The sequence below is a fragment of the Cervus elaphus genome, chromosome 14 (genome assembly GCF_910594005.1).
Source record: "Cervus elaphus chromosome 14, mCerEla1.1, whole genome shotgun sequence".
Taxonomy (NCBI): Eukaryota; Metazoa; Chordata; class Mammalia; order Artiodactyla; family Cervidae; genus Cervus; species Cervus elaphus.
Window position 1 is genome coordinate 41,934,376 of NC_057828.1, and position 16,274 is coordinate 41,950,649.

General features: G+C 35.4%; 1 protein-coding gene across 11 annotated transcripts in view; it reads left to right on the forward strand.

The window, feature by feature from the left end:
* Window positions 1–16,274, forward strand: part of DNM3 (dynamin 3) — a 622,348-nt gene that overhangs the window by 452,011 nt on the left and 154,063 nt on the right. For all 11 annotated transcript variants that reach the window (XM_043924627.1, XM_043924624.1, XM_043924629.1 and 8 more), the window contains one exon: window positions 3,064–3,173. In XM_043924627.1, coding sequence (XP_043780562.1) covers window positions 3,064–3,173 — 110 coding nt within the window. The remainder of the gene's footprint in view (window positions 1–3,063; window positions 3,174–16,274) is intronic.

Genomic DNA, 16,274 nt, shown 5'->3' on the forward strand with positions numbered 1-16,274 from the left:
CAAATGCTTCAAACACAGTGCAGTATAGTCTTGATGTAATAAAGGAGGTGATGGAAGACAATACATCAGAAATGATAGTGAGGTTTCAGACTGGGTGACTGGCAGAAGGATAATTATACCTGATGGCAGAAATGGGGAGGTTGGAAGAGGAAGACTGGATGGCTGAGGGGAAGGAATGTGGTGATAGGTACATGGGCTCATCACTGTCAATAGAAAGTTAATGTGAGCCGCATATGTCATTTAAAATTGTCTAATGGCTGCATTCAAAACAGTACAGATGAAATTATGTTTAATAATACTTTACCTCAATATATTCAAAGTATTGTCATTTCAACATATAATTGATATAGAAGTATTAATGATGTAGTTTTCATTCTTTTTCTCATAATAAATCTTTGAAATCTGGTATGTATTTAACACTTAAAGCACATCCCAATTTGACTAGCTACATTTCAAGGACCTGGTAGTCACCTTAGCTGGAGGCTACCATATTGAACAGTGAATTATTAGAAAGTTTATAGAATTAACAAAGAATATGTAACAAAGGTCTTAATTAAGGTGGTAAGATTCACTATATTTTAGAAATTATAATTGTTTACCCTTTCTCCTCTGTTTCTTTTATTTCAACTATTTCATATTCAAGATGTTATTTTAGTACAACATCATACTTTCCCAGAAGCACCAAAAATTTTAGAGATATCCATGATATATAGCTTTGTGGTTCTCTCATTTAACTCTCCATCTGACTAACAACTTTCAACAAATTAGTCTGAATCTTCTTTTTCTTCTTTTTTTGTCAGTCTTAAAACTCTTGATTAGGAAATAATTTAGCAATATGTCCTCAAAAATCTTGGATAAATGACATTTAGTTCTTTGGAAATGAAACTACATTTTTTTATATTTCTCTGTCTGCACATGTGTGTTTTTCTCCATTGTTTAATATCTGACGTAAACTTGCTGGAGTTTTGGTCTCCACTATACGCTAAAGAATGTAGTACAAAAGAGAGCCTACTTCTATGGAAAACATGCCAAGGACATTGTGTTCCATCTTTACAATGAAATGCAGATTTCCCATTAGAAGGCAAATCCATCATTTCAAAAGGTTGAATAGGATGTGCATTAAAAAAATCCAGCTGCTTAAATTTAGGGCATTGAAAAGCATCCAATACAAAAATGTTCCCCGGGTCTCAAGCATTTTCATTTGATTATGTTTTGGGTAGCTTTTCATTCAGTCTACAATCTTGCCTCTTAGAATTGTGTCCTAAAATAGTCTACAAGTCTTTCAAACAAGTTAGGCCCAACTCTGATGCTTCATTTGCATAAATTATGTATTTTGTTATTTAGAATATCCTTGTATTTGCTATTGTTAATATCTGTAAAAGAAATATTGGAATCTTCTTACAGTGCTTTGATTTTATATATTTATTCTTGGGCTTCTCTCACTGCCATTCAATTTATGTTTTTGGTCTATTTTGTTATCTTCTTTGAAGAGCTTGCCTTCTAGGACAGCCATTTTGTCCTCCAGCCAGCTTCCTTTAGCTTCCCGTGTCACCTGTTCTTCTCTGCCTCACTATTCTAATGTGCTCTACCCAACTTTCCCCTGACTAATTTAGGAATAAGAAGAGGTAAAGGCAGTGATAGTTCTTGCAATAACATTTTCTGATGTCTGCAGACAGCATGGCCCCCACAAGCTGGCTAGGGAGCATAGAAGAATTCTACCCCACACTACTGAGTGTAGACAGATTCTCAAGGAAGAACTGTAGGAGCTGAAAGAACAATAAAGTTTATGTCAAACATATCTGTATGGTGCATGTATTTCTCATAAGCATTGATACTTGTTTATTAAGTCATGGCTAAATCTCTATGCTCTTCTCTTCTGAAATCTAGGCCTGGTATTTCTCAGGACTGTCACCTGAGATATACAGAGGACTACTGTTTAACAAGGGCTGTGTTAAAATGCCCCAAATATTGACCAGGTTTCCTAAACTTGATTATTTGGCTGTCTCCTATTATACTGATTGTTAGGTATTTATGCATGTGATAATATTGTCCCTGGGCCAGTCCATAAAGGTAAATGTTCTAATAATTCTTTGGCATCCAATATATTTAACCAAGATTGGTTTGGTTCCATTTGCAGACCTCCCCTCTCAAATGTCCATTTTCTTCCTAAAGAGTTGTTAATTTTAGAAGATAATTTGTTCTAGTTAATATCAATTCACTTCTAAAGGGTGTTTTTTCTCCCCAAAGAGTTTGACAATTTAATGGAATCTTTTTTTTTTCCTGGACCCACATTTTATTCTAGACTTGAATGAAAGAAGTATTTTCTGTGCTTTATCATAGTTTATAGGGAATATTTCATACTAGGGTCCTTGTGCTTCCAGTCTCCTGCCAGTTCTGGCTATCAAAACTGCTTAGGCTGCAAATAAAATATGAAATGAAATCCATCTGGCATTTCTCATTGAATTAGGACCAGAACATTTTTGTTAAATATTAACAGATGGCTAAATTTTTAATATCAAACTAACATTTTAAAACATCTAAGGGGACCCACATGAGGAAGAAAGGATAGAAGACCATATGTTTTCTCCATCCCTGAGCCCTTTCTTCCTCTGCACTTTCCCTTGCCTCATTCTTCTGACCCATGTATTGAGAACCATTGGCGTCTCCTGTCTCCAATGATTTTTCTTCCTTGGTGTGGTTTGGTGATGGTTTGATGGCTTAGTTGCAAAGTCGTGTCCAACTCTTTGCAACCCCATGGACTGTAGCCCACCAGGCTCCTCTGTCCGTGGGATTTCCCAGGGAAGAAAACTGGAGTGAGCTACCATGTCCTCCTCCAGGGGATCTTCCTGACCTAGGGATCAAACCCGCATCTCTTGCTTGGCAGGAGGTTTCTTTACCACTTAGCCCCCTGGGAAACCCTTGTTCCTTGGTAGCTGGTGTCAAAGTAGTGTATGATGGTATCAAAATATTGTAATCAAATGCTGACCAGCTCAGGTGATATGTGGCTGTGGGCATGCTTCAAGATCTTTTATTAAAGCCAGTTCTCTCTCTCTCTCTCAATAGGAAAAAGAAAAGAAGTATATGCTTCCCTTGGACAACCTGAAAGTTCGGGATGTGGAAAAAAGCTTTATGTCTAGCAAGCACATCTTTGCACTCTTTAATACAGAACAAAGGTAAGAAAATGAAGCAGCTTATGTCTTCACATTTTTTTTTTTTGCTTTGAATTTCTGTGTGTTCCAGGGACCATATTTGCAAGATTTCTTTTGGTCCTACCTTAAAATTTGTTAACTCTTGGGTTTTCCTTTCATTTGTTTTGTATTTTCAGCTTTTACCATAGGTTGTGGATTCAAAAGATTTAAACTTAGAAAAAGGAGGATCTTCAAGTATTAATTAACTGTTTTTAAGCAGGCACCCATGTCATTCTTAAACTACGTTTTGTTACTTTAAAGTCTTCCTTGTTTCGCATTTATTGTTCTGCACTTATAAATAAATTATTCAGTTATAATTTTTAGTAGTATCTAATGGATTAGTATCACTTAAGACCCAATCAGGTATTATGACTAAATTCTTGCATCAGTGAATAGAATTATTCATTTAAGATGAATACAAATATATTGTTCTTTACAGTTTTTCAAAACAGTCCACATTCATTGTCTGCTGTAGCAATTGTGAGGGAAACGATAGAGTACTGTGATTACCACTTCATAAATTAGAAATGTATCTCAGAGACTTTCTTAAGATGACAAAATTATCCCTGAATTTGGGGCTAATTATTGTGGAGTGCCATGATTATTCACTGAAACTAAGTAAACAAATGGAGAAGTAACAGAATTGGATAGAGAAACATAAAAAGATTACGACTAGGCAAAAATAATAAAGACCTTTTCCAAATGAAATTGTTACAGGAAAAAGCTAATTAATTTCTGTGAGTCAGTTATTAAGAAACTAAATCATTAGGTGGCAGGATCTAATTTTAATCCATCTCTCCAGGCTTTTTATCTTTATTTAGCAATGAATGAAGTTCCTTGATTAGGTTCAGTGACTGGCCCAGGGTCAATCACACAGTAAATCAAAATGGGGGGAGGGGAGAAGCCTTTTTTGTACATTCCCAGTCAGTTGCTCAGAGTGACTCATTGTACAAAAAATACTTAGAAAAACCACAAGAGCAGAATGTTTAAAGAATCAAGGGAAAAGAAAATTAAATATAACTCCCCTACCAAATACTGAGAATGAAATTTTATTGAAGTATTTTAATTTAAATACTAATTTGTTATTAGTATTATTTGAGAGCAGCTGGTGAAAAGACACTGAAAATGATAAAGGATAAAAAGGTTTCCTGGGGAGATAAGTAGTGTGTCCTCCACAGGGGCAAAGTTCAGTACTGTTTACATACCTTCCTCAGAGCAGTGGGGAGTCAGAAAGTCCTAAAGCAGTCTTCAGGGGTGTGCTCAGCTTCCTGCTTGGATGCAGAGTGGGAAGTATAATTGCCACACATGAGGTCAAACTAAATTTGAATCTTTGATCAACCTAGAAAGTTAAGGTTATAAAACGACTGAGTACAAAATAAAAAGATCAGATAATGATAGAGCATCTTTTTAGACACAATACAATTATGGATTTATTTTCTTCTATTTTATTGGAATATAACTGCTTTACAGTGTTATGTTAGTTTTTGCTGTATGGTGAGGAGAATCAGCTATGTGTATACATATATCCCCTCCCTCTTAGAACTCTCTCCACTCACATCCTCACCCCAATCCCACCCACCACAGAGCACAAAGCTGAGCTCCCTGTGCTTTATGAAAGCAGCTTCCCCCTAGCTATCTAATTACATGTGGTAGTGTATATACCTCAATCCTAATCTCACAATTTGTCCCACTCTCCCCTCCCCCACCCCCCACCCCGTGTCCACATGTCCATTCTCTACATCCACGTCTCTATCCCTGCCTTGGAAATAAAGTTTATCTGTACCGTTTTTCTAGATTCCACACGTATTCATGAAAATATGGTATTTGTTTTTCTGACTTATTTCACTTAGTATGACAGACTCTAGGTTCATCCATATCTCTACAAATGACCCTTTTTGTTTCTTTTAGTGGCTGAGAAATACTCCACATCTTCTTTATCCACTCATCTGTCATTGGACATTTAGCTTGTTTCTATGTCCTGGCTATTGTAAATAGTGCTGCAGGGAACATCGCGGTACATGTGACCTTTTGAATTATAGGATTCTCAGGGTATATACCCAGGAGTGGGATTGCTGGGTCATGTGGTAGTTCTGTATTTAGTTGTTTAAGGAACGTCCATACTGTTCGCCACAGTGGCTATATCAATTTACATTCCCACCAACAGTGCAAGAGGATTCCCTTTTCTCCGCATCCTCTCCAACAAAGAGAGCAAAAGAGATGAGTGTAAGAAATCTCTGGACTTCTAAAAATCTAGGTATCCTGGAATTCTAGACTTGTCAGAAAGTATTGAACTCTTCAACCGCTTCGCTTGACCTCTATGTGTGCAAGAACATACAGGCATTTTTGCCATTTATCTTTTCCTCTGAAATCTTGACTATTTTCAACTATTTTGGTACTGGCTAGGCCCTCTAGTAGTACAATATTAAGTACAATTGGGAGTCTTTGTTTTTTTCCTGATTTAAAGGAAAATTATTTCACACTTTTATGGTTAAGTGCTTTCTGATAGGTACCCATTGTCAAGTAAAGAAGATTCCCTGAGTTCCTAGTTGCTGAAGTTTCTGTTTTAATCATGATTAGGTGTTTAACTTTGTCATGGATGAGTGTGTTTTTTTTTTTCTCTATGACTTTCTTCTTTAATCTATTCATGTGGTGAAATATATTAATAGACCTTCTTATTGTAAACCATCCTTGATCTCCCGGGATTAAACCTAATTAAATTGTGATGTATTATTGTCTGTTATGTGTCCCTGACTTAAGTTTGCCATTTTATTTAGCTTTTTGCATCTATGTTCATAAGTAAAATTGGCTCATAAATGTTCTTTTTTGTATTGTCCCTGCCTAGTTTTCATATCAAGGTTCTGTTAGCTTCATAACTGAAGTGGAAATAAGTTCTTATTGTTCTTTGGAACACTTTGTATAAGGTGGGGATTGACTGTTAACTGAGTGGTAGAACTCACCTGTAAAATCATCTAGAACTTATGGACAGTTTTGATAAGTAGACTTTTGGCTAGTGATTTCACATATTTAATAAGTATAGATTTATTCAGGTTTTCCATTTTTTCTATGAGTTTAAACAAATTATATTTTTTTTTCCAGGAAATTACCCATTCTGTTTTTTTTAACATATTTTTATATTCACATCAATGATTTCTTAGTGTTCTATTTTTACAAATCTCTGCTGTGTCTGAAATTTGATCCTTTTTTAATTTCTCATATTAAGCCTTACCTTTTTTCACTTGGTCACTCTTTCCAGAGTTGTATCTTTTTCCAGAGAACCAACTTTTGATCCTCAGTTGTATATGTTTTATCTATTTCAGGAATTCTGCTCTCTTCTTCATTTCCTAACTTGTATTTACTGTGTTTTCTTTTTAGCCCATTTTTTCTAACTTCTTTTTTAGATGTGTAGCTCATTAATTTTTATCTTATTTTTTCTTAAGTATACATATAATTGAATAGATTTCCTTCTATGTATTTTTAGCTGCTCACCACAGACTTTGCAACATAATACCTTGGTTACCATTAAGTTCTGTTTCCTCTGATCTTTTGTTTCCATAATCTTTATTATCATTTTTCCTTTGAGTTGTTTAGAACTGTGTTTCATATTTTATAGTGCATGGAATTTTATTGTTTTGTTGTTGTTGATTTCTAATTTAATTGTATTGTGGTCAGAGCATATGATCTAGCACACATGGTAAATTTTCATAAATATTTCATGTATGCTTGAGAAGAATGTATTGATTTAGGAGTACAGGGTTCCATGAGAGTTCTATGAATCATGTTTGTTAATAATATTATCCAGTCTATAGTAATTATAAAAATATAGTTACTATATTTTAAAATCTTGATTGATTAAAAAACTCCACAAATATATACTAGGAAGCTGTCATTATAATTTGTGTAAGAGAATGTTTTGCCTATATTGTCTTCTAGGAATTTTATGGTGTCCTAACGGATATTTAAGTCCTTAAGCCGTTTTAAGCTTAATTTTTGTGCACAGGGTAAAAGGCTATTCTAACTTCACTGATGCACAAGTCACTGTCCCTCTTTCTCACATCACATGTTAAATGGAATGTCTTTTCTCCGTTCTTTTCTCCATTCTCATTCTGTATATTCTTGCCTCCTTTGCCAAGGATTAATTGACCATATGTATGTAGGTTTATTTCTGGGCTTTCTGTTTTTTTCCATTGATCTGTATGTCTCTTCCTGTGCCGATGTCACACTTTTGATTACTGTAGCTTTGTGTATTGTCTGCAGCCTGGAAGAGTTATTCCTCGAGCATTGTTCATTTTCCTCAGGATTGCTTTGGCACTTCTGGATCTTTTGTAGTTCCATACAAATTTTAAGATTGTTTGTTTTAGTTCTATGAAAAATATCACGGGGAAGTTGATAGGGGTTGCATTAAATCTGTAGCTTGCTTTTTGTGGTATGACCATTTAAACAATATTAGTTTTCTAATCCAAGAGTATAGGATATCTTTCCATTTTCTTGAATCATATTTGATTTCCTTTATCACTGTTTTGTAGTCTTAGCATATAACTCTCACCTCGTTGCTTAGATTTATTTGTAGGTTTTTTTGATGTGATTTTTAAACAAGGTTTTTTTTTAACTTTGACTTTCTGATATTTCATTGTTAGTGTACAGAAATGCAACAGATTTTTGTATATTAATCTTGTATTCTGATACTTTGCTGAGTTTATTTATCAGTTCTAATAGTTTTGTGTGGAGTCCTTAGGGTTTTCTGTATATAGTATCATATAATCTGCATATAGTGACAATTTTATGCTTTCCCTTCTGATTTGGATACCTTTTATTTTTTTCCTTGTTTAATTGCTATGGCTAGCAAGTACTATGTTTAATAGAAGTGATGAGAGTGAACATTCTTGTCTTATTGCAAATTTTAGTTGAAAGGGAAGATTTTCATTATGCTGGCTGTGGGTTTGTCATAAATGGCTTTTGTTATGTTGAGGTATGTTCCTTCTGTACCCACTTTTGTTGGAGTTTTATCATGAATGGATGTTGAATTTCATCAAATGCTTTTTCTTCATCCTTGAGATGATGGTGTGGTGTTTGTCTTTTCTTGATGTTGTGTATTGTATTGATTGATTTGGATATGGTGACCTATCCTTGTGACACTGGGATGAATCCACTTTGATTATGATGTATGATACTTTTTATGTGTTACTGGATTTGGTTTGCTAAGATTTTGTTGAGGATTTTTACATCTATATTCATTAAAGATATTGACCTATAATTTTTTTTTTTGGTAGTGTCTTTGTCTGGTTCTAGTATCAGGGTGGTGGTGGCTTCATAGAAGGACTTTTGGAGTGTTTCCTCCTCTTCAATCTTTTGGAAGAGTTTGAGAAGGATTGATATAAGTTCTTCTTGGTATGTTTGGTTGAATTCCCCAGTGAAGCCTTTCTGGACTATTGTTTTCAGTTTTGGGTTTTTTTAAATTATTATTATTACAAATTCTGTTTCCTTCTGGGCTTCCCTGGTAGCTCAGATGGTAAAGAATCCACCTGCAATGCAGGAGATCCCAGTTCAATCCCTGGGTCAGGAAGATCCCCTGGAGAAGGGATAGGCTACCCACTCCAGTATTCTTGGGCTTCCCTGGTGGCTCAGACAGGAAAGAATGTGCTTGTAATATGGGAGATCTGGGTTCCATCCCTGGGTTGGGAAGATCCCCTGGAGAAAGGAACAGCTACCCACTCCAGTGTTCTTCCCTGGAGAATTCCATGGACAGAGGAGCCTGTCTGGCTACAGCCTGTGGGGTCACAAAGAGTCAGACATGACTGAGTGCCTTTCACTATTTCCTTCTAGTGTTTTGTCTGTTCAAATTATTTATTTTTTCTTGATTCTGTTTTGGTGGACATTATGTTTCTAGAAACTTTTCCATTTCTTCTAGGTTGTCCAATTTGTTTCCGTGTAACTGTTTATAGTTTTCTGTGATTTTTGTTTGTCTGGAGGAGTGGTTTCATTTTCTTTCTCTTTACTTTCTTATTTTGTTTATTTGGATTCTTTCTCTTTTCTTCTTGGTGAGCCTGACCAGAGATTTGTTCATTTTGTTTATCCTTTCAAAAAACCATCTCTTGGTTTTATTGTTGTTTTTTTTCTCTATTTTTAATCTCTTTTCATTATTTCCTCTCTGATCTTTATTGTTTTTTTCCTTCTGATGACTTTATATTTTGTTTGTTCTTTTGCTCATTCTCTTAGACAATAGGTTAATCTCTTAGATTGTTTATCTGACATTTTCTTGCTTTTTGAGGAAGGCATGTATCACTATCTAAAGTTTCCTCTTATTACTGCTTTTGCTGCATCCTTTAGATTTTTTAAAGTTGTGTTTTCATTGTCATTTGTCTCCATGTAGTCATCTCTTTCTGATTTCTGTTTTTATGCCATTGTGGTCAGAAAAGATGCTTGAAATAATTTCTATCCTCTTAAATTAATTGAGGCTTGTTTTGTGTCCTAAAATGTGGTCTGTTCTAGAGACTGTTCCCTGAGCACTTGAAAACAATGTATATTTTGGTGCTTTTTGGATATAATGTCTTGTGGATATCAATTATTTCTAACCCTTGTGTCATTTAGGATCTCTGTTGCCTTATTGATTTTATGTATGGAAGATCTGCCCATTGATATCAGTGGGGTTTAAGTTTCCTACTATTATTGTATTCCCATAAATTTCTCCCTTTATTTCTGATGGTATTTGTGTTTTGTATTTAGGTGTGCCTATATTGGATGCATATATGTTAAGGAGTGTAAAGCCTTTTCTTGTATTGATCCTTTTATCACTATATAGTGCCTTGTTTATCTATCTTTATGAACTTTGTTTCAAAGTCAATTTTGTCTAATGTGAGTATTGTTACCCCTGCTTTCTTGTCATTTCCATTTGCATGAAATATCTTTTTCCATAACTTCTCACTTTCAATCTATGTGTATCCTTCACCCTAAATTGGGTTCAGCATATCGTAGGCTCTTATTTTATTGTCCAATCTGTTACTTTACATCTTTTGATCTGCTGATCCATTTATTCATTCCACTGGCATTTGTTTATTATTGATAGATATGTGTTTATTGCAGTTTTATGCCTTGCTTTCAGTTCATTTTGTATTTCTTCTTTGTTCCTTTCTTTTTCTTTTTGTTTTTCCATTTACCATTTGATGATTTTCTTTTGTATTAAGCTTGAGTTCTCTTCTTTTTAGTTTTTGTGACTCTATTGTACGTTTTTGATTTGTGGTTATCTTGGGTTTCAAGTATGTTAACCCATTACTAGATCTACTTGCTTCATACTAGTAGTCATATTAAGTTCAAAGACATTCTACAAAAAAAACCTATATTTTCTAACTCTATTCCCCCACATCTTATGATTTTGATGTTCTCTTTTATATCTTTATGTTTATTCTTTTGCTGTTCATTATAGTTACCATTGCTTTCACAAATTTTTAAAAATTTATGTATGGGTTTATTAAAGTTATTTACTTTCCTGTTTTAAGTTTCTCTTTCCTATAAATTCTTGCTTTTTTTTTTTTTTATTTAGAGAAGAACTTTCAGTATTTCTTTTTTGGATAGATTTAATATCTTGGTATTCTTTTAGTTTCTGCTTGTCTGAGAAATTCATTATCTCTCCTTCCATTCTGAATGATACCCTTGCTGGACAGAGTATCCTATGTTGCAAATTTTTCTTCTTTTTCAAGACTTTGAATATGGTTTGCCATTCCCGTCTTGCTTGCAGCATTTGTATAGAGAAATAAACTGATAGACCTATGGCATTCCCTTGTAATTAATCCTTTGTTTTTCTTTTGCTGCCTTAAGAATCATCTCTTTATCTTTAATTTTTGTCATTTTTATTGTAATATGTTATGGTGTAGGTTTGTTTGGGTTCATCCTCTTTGGGACCCTCTGTGCTTCCTGTACTTGGACATCTGTTTCCTTCTTTTAAATTTGGGAAGTTTACAGCCTTAATTTATTCAAATACATTTTTTATCCTCTTTTCTTTCTTTCCTTTCTGGGATTCCTGCTATGCATAGATTGGCATGCTCTGTATTATACCGTAGATCTTGTGTGTTGCTTTCCCTTCTCATTTATCTTTCTGTCTGCTGTTCTGATTTCCATTAATTTGCCTTCCAGTTCATGTATTTGTTTTTCTGCATTATTTACTTTGTTATTTGTTACCTTTAGCTTGGTTTTCATCTCTGCAGTTTAGTTGTCTAATCTTGATTGGCACTTCTTTATAGTTTCTGGTTCCTTGTTACAGTGATCTGCATTTCTTTCGGCATTGTTTCTTAATTCCTTCAGCAGTCTTATTACCTTCTTTTTGAACTCAGGGTCTGATAGAACAGAGAGGTCTGTTTCCTTGTTTGTTATTTCAGGTGATTTCTCTTACTTGGGAGCAGCTCATCTGCTTCTTCATTTTACTTATATTTCTATGACCCTATGAATTTAAGTTATCTACTGTGGTCTTGAAGGGCACTCTTTATGTGGGAGTGACCCTGAGTAAACAAAAAAGATCTTAATGACCCAGATAACCACGATAGTGTGATCACGCACCTTAAACCAGACATCTTGGAGTGTGAAGTCAAATGGGTCTTATGAAGCGTCACTATGAACAAAGCTAGTGGAAGTGATAGAATTCCAGCTGAGCTATTTCAAATCCTGAAAGATAATGCTGTTAAAGTGCTGCATTCAATATGCCAGCAAATTTGGAAAACTCAGCAGTGGCCACAGGACTGGAAAAGGTTCATTCCAATCCCAAAGAAAGGCAATGCCAAGGAATGTTCAAACTACTGCATAATTGCACTTCTCTCACATGCTAGCAAAATAATGCTCAAAATTCTCCAAGCCAAGCTTCAACAGTACATGAACCAAGAACTTCCAGATTTTTAAGCTGGATTTAGAAAAGCCAGAGGAACCAGAGATCAAATTGCCAACATCTGTTAGATCATTGAAAAAGCAAGAGAGTTCCAGGAAAACATCTGCTTCATTGACTACGCCAAAACCTTTGACTGTGTGGATCACAACAAAATGTGGAAAATTGTTTAAGAGATGGGAGTACCAGATCATCTTACTTGCCTCCTGAGAAATCTGTATACAGGTCAATAAGCAACAGTTAGAACCAGACATGGAACAGCAGACTGGTTCCAAACTGGGAAAGGAGTACATCAAGGCTAACTATTGTCACCCTGCTTGTTTATCTTATAAGCAGAGTACATCATGTGAAATGCCGGGCTTGATGAAGCACAAGCTTGAATCAAGATTGCTGGGAGAAATGTCAATAACCTCAGATATACAGATGATACCACCTTTATGGCAGAAAATGAAGAGGAACTGAAGAGCCTCTTGATGAAAGTGAAAGAGGAAAGTGAAGTAGTTGGCTTAAAACTCAACATTCAGAAAACTGATATCATAGCATCCAATCCCATCACTTCATGGCAAATAGATGGGGAAACAATGGAAACAGTGACAGACTTTATTTTCTTGGGCTCCAAAATCACTGCAAATGGTGACTGCAGCCATGAAATTAAAAGATGCTTGCTCCTTGGAAGAAAAGCTATGACCAACCTAGACAGCATACTAAAAAACAGAGACATTACTTTGCCAAGAAAGGTCCATCTAGTCAAAGCTATGGATGTGAGAGTTAGACCATAAAGAAAACTGAGCATTGAAGAATTGATGCTTTTGAACTGTGGTGTTGGAGAAGACTCTTGAGAGTCCCTTGGACTGGAAGGAGATCCAACCAGTCAATCGTAAAGGAAATCAGCCCTGAATATTCATTGGAAAGACTGATGCTGAAGTTTCATTATACTTTCAGCATGCTTTGGCCACCTGATGCAAAGAACTGACTCATTGGAAAAGACCCTGTTGCTAGGAAAGATTTAAGGCAGGAAGAGAAGGGGACAACAGAGGATGAGATGGTTGGATGGCATCACCAACTCAATGGACATGAATTTGAGCAAGTTCCAGGAGTATGTGATGGACAAGTATTCCTGGCATGCTGCCATCCATGGGGTCGCAAAGAGTTGGACATGATGAGTGACTGAACTGAAATGAAATATGTGATCTTCTTTTGCATGATATTTGTAATCAGTGACTGTGTACAATATTTGTTTTCCTTGATTTTAAGGTATGAAATTTAATTAATCAATGAAGGTATTAAAAAGGAAGAAAAAGTAATCTAGTAGAGTGAATATTATACCTGAAAAAAATGGGTTATAGTGTATAAGCTAACATTTAAACAGACTGTATGATAGTGTATTTAATTCCAATACTTAAGTGCTGGGGGAGCATGGGATTTAGCCAGAAGCAATAGTTAACATCATAGAAGATGTCTCTCATTAGTTTTGGCACAAATTGTTGGAGAGGAAATAGAAAAGAATATCCCAAAAAGGGAATAGTATTAGTCAAAACAAATGGGTGGAAAATGTTCCTTAATCTGTTGCCAGCCTTTTCTAGATGAAAATTTAGTTTCAAAGGCAAGATGGCCCTAGTTTTAAAAAAAAAAAAGTAAAAGCATTCCATTGTCTTCCATAGGGTTTAATGAACTGTACTTTCCCATCTAAGTTTATCTATTTACTATATCATGTAAAGGGAAAATCATGCATCTATCAAGAGCTCATATACTTAGCTTTATTTTTTTAACAGTACGTGAATGATATTCTTTTCATTGATTCCAAGATTATGTTCCTGTTTTCTTTTCTTTCTTCTGAGACAAGATATTAAAAGATGTGTTCTGTTTCCTTGCCTTTAGATGAATTTATCCTTGATTAATTTAGAAGAGATTTTATAAGCGCTTCTGTTTTTTTGTGTTCCCCATTGCTGTTTTCTGCTGCAGTGTTTTAGCTCAATTCATTTAGCCATTCAGCTGACCCATATAAGACACATTGACCTAGGACTTAACTTTCTGTGTGAACGTTAGGATTGGTGCTAACGTGGGTATAAAATATGGCTTTTTAGGGTTCTCTGAGAACTTAAAGATAATCTTGTCTTCCCTTTTCACTTTACAGGTTAAGGAGTTGATGCCTATAACAGTTTAACACTTTTCTCATGTCAAAAAAAGCAGTTAATGACAGGGCCAGAACTGGAACCCAGGTCTAACGTTTCCTTGATCCGTGGCTGTTTCTGATCTGTAGTTTTAATATTAACTATACACCAGAAATTCTGCCTGATATTTTAATTGGAATTGTTCCTAAAAGAGCAACAGTGAAAAGATTTTTACCTTCTTGTGCAGGTATTTCAGTTTGCTGTTAGGTCTTACAAATTTCCATGGATCACTTTTGAGTCTTATTTGCAAAGCCTTACGTGAACTGACCAGTACCCTTGCTACAGTTCCTGAAAAACTATATTAGCCATTACTACTTGTATCACGCATTGTTCCTAAGAGCTCATTAAGTTGCTATTTCAACTTTCCACCATAAAATTTAAAACAGTCACTCTATAGTTCCCAATCATCAGGTGTGTCGGAACTGATACATTTAACATCCTTATTTTAAAAGTCTTCAATGTCCTGGTGAATTAATATGATCTTTATGACTCTGGTGACCAGATTTTTGAGCCATTCTAAATCGTGTTTTAGTGCTAATATTTTTGTAAATGGAAGGAATTGTTACTGGTTGCAGTAACTTCTGTGGTGGAAGAGAGTGAGTTTCACACCTGGACTGATTTAGCCTACAAAAACTCCAGGTAAGAATATGCAACCCTAGCCATCCTCTGAACCTTTCAAAGAGGGCATCTCAGATACCTGGAGAGACTGATAAGTTAAAAATATTTCAATCTCACATTCATTGTGTCACCGTATCATTTACAAAGTCTAAGTTAAAAGATTCCTGAACTTCTTTGTGGCAAGATCGAAACTTAAGATTGGAATGTGCCCCCAGATTTTTGTTTCATGTAATTTTTTAAGAAATGCAACATTTTCTTTGGTAGAAGCACGTCTGGATAATGGTTTCACTGTGCTGGTCTTTATACTCCCAGGCAGGCACTGGTTTTTAAGGTCATGTTAAGGCCCATTTGGTCCCAGGTATGTCAGCTCTGGTAGCCAGCAGAGATCTGTGTCTGTCCAGGGGGTTCATCGAGCAGCCACGTGGTATTTTCAGAGCACCCCTTGGGAGTGTCCAGCTCTGTTTTCTTTTAAATTAAGGCATTCTTTCTTTGATACTGTTTTGTAGCTTCAATTCAGGATATGGTTTACCAACATTACCAAGTGTTCCAATTCACCCCTCCCCGCTTTTTCCTACAGAGAGTGATTTTAGGATGTTTCACTACTCCACTCAGTCCCTAGCACGTTGCCGACACTCAATAAATGTCAAATAATGCTGCACTATAGCAAGTGTGGGCTTTTTAGGCATTCAGAAAAGAATGGCTCTTTCTTCTCATTGTTGAGTGGTATATTTTTCCAATTGTTAGCTGGAAAGGAATTGGAGTCAGGTTTTCCATTTATATACCTTTATTGCTGTTTCTATATTCAAACGTGCTTTGAGTTTAAGTTGTTTGGAAAAGTGCTTAATTAAACAAATATGCTGGGCAAGAGGCGGTATGCAGTGCCTTGTCTGAAAGCTTATGTCTCACTTGGATATGGTGGAATGTCAAAACTGTATTAAAAGGGAATTAATTACTCTTCCATACATAGGGATGGTAGAGGCTCATATTTATTGGAAATTCAATAGAGTAAAAACATATAGTACATGTTACTAGGAAATGAAATATTGTGTATAGGATGCAATGCAATTAAGCTTGTGTTTGGAACATAAATGTGACAGCTGGAAAAGTTATTTTATTTCATTTTACTGTCTGCTGTTGTCAAAAGAATGTTTAAGATGTTTCTTCTTGCTTCATAAAATACTAAAAATACATATTATCCTCTGAATATTCTGGTTCAAGCTTTTTCTTCATCAGATGAAGACTCAGCTAGTAACCAGTCTTTCAGTCCAAGCTGAGTAACGAAGTGTGTGTCATCCTTCACTTTCTCACAGAGTATAGGTGGGTTGTTTTTCCGTGCCATGGGTGTTTATAACACCCTCTGAGCACCTGGTAGAGGAAAGCAGTTTGAAAGTAAAAACTCTTTATCTGTCTCAATTAACATATCCAGTTCATTGT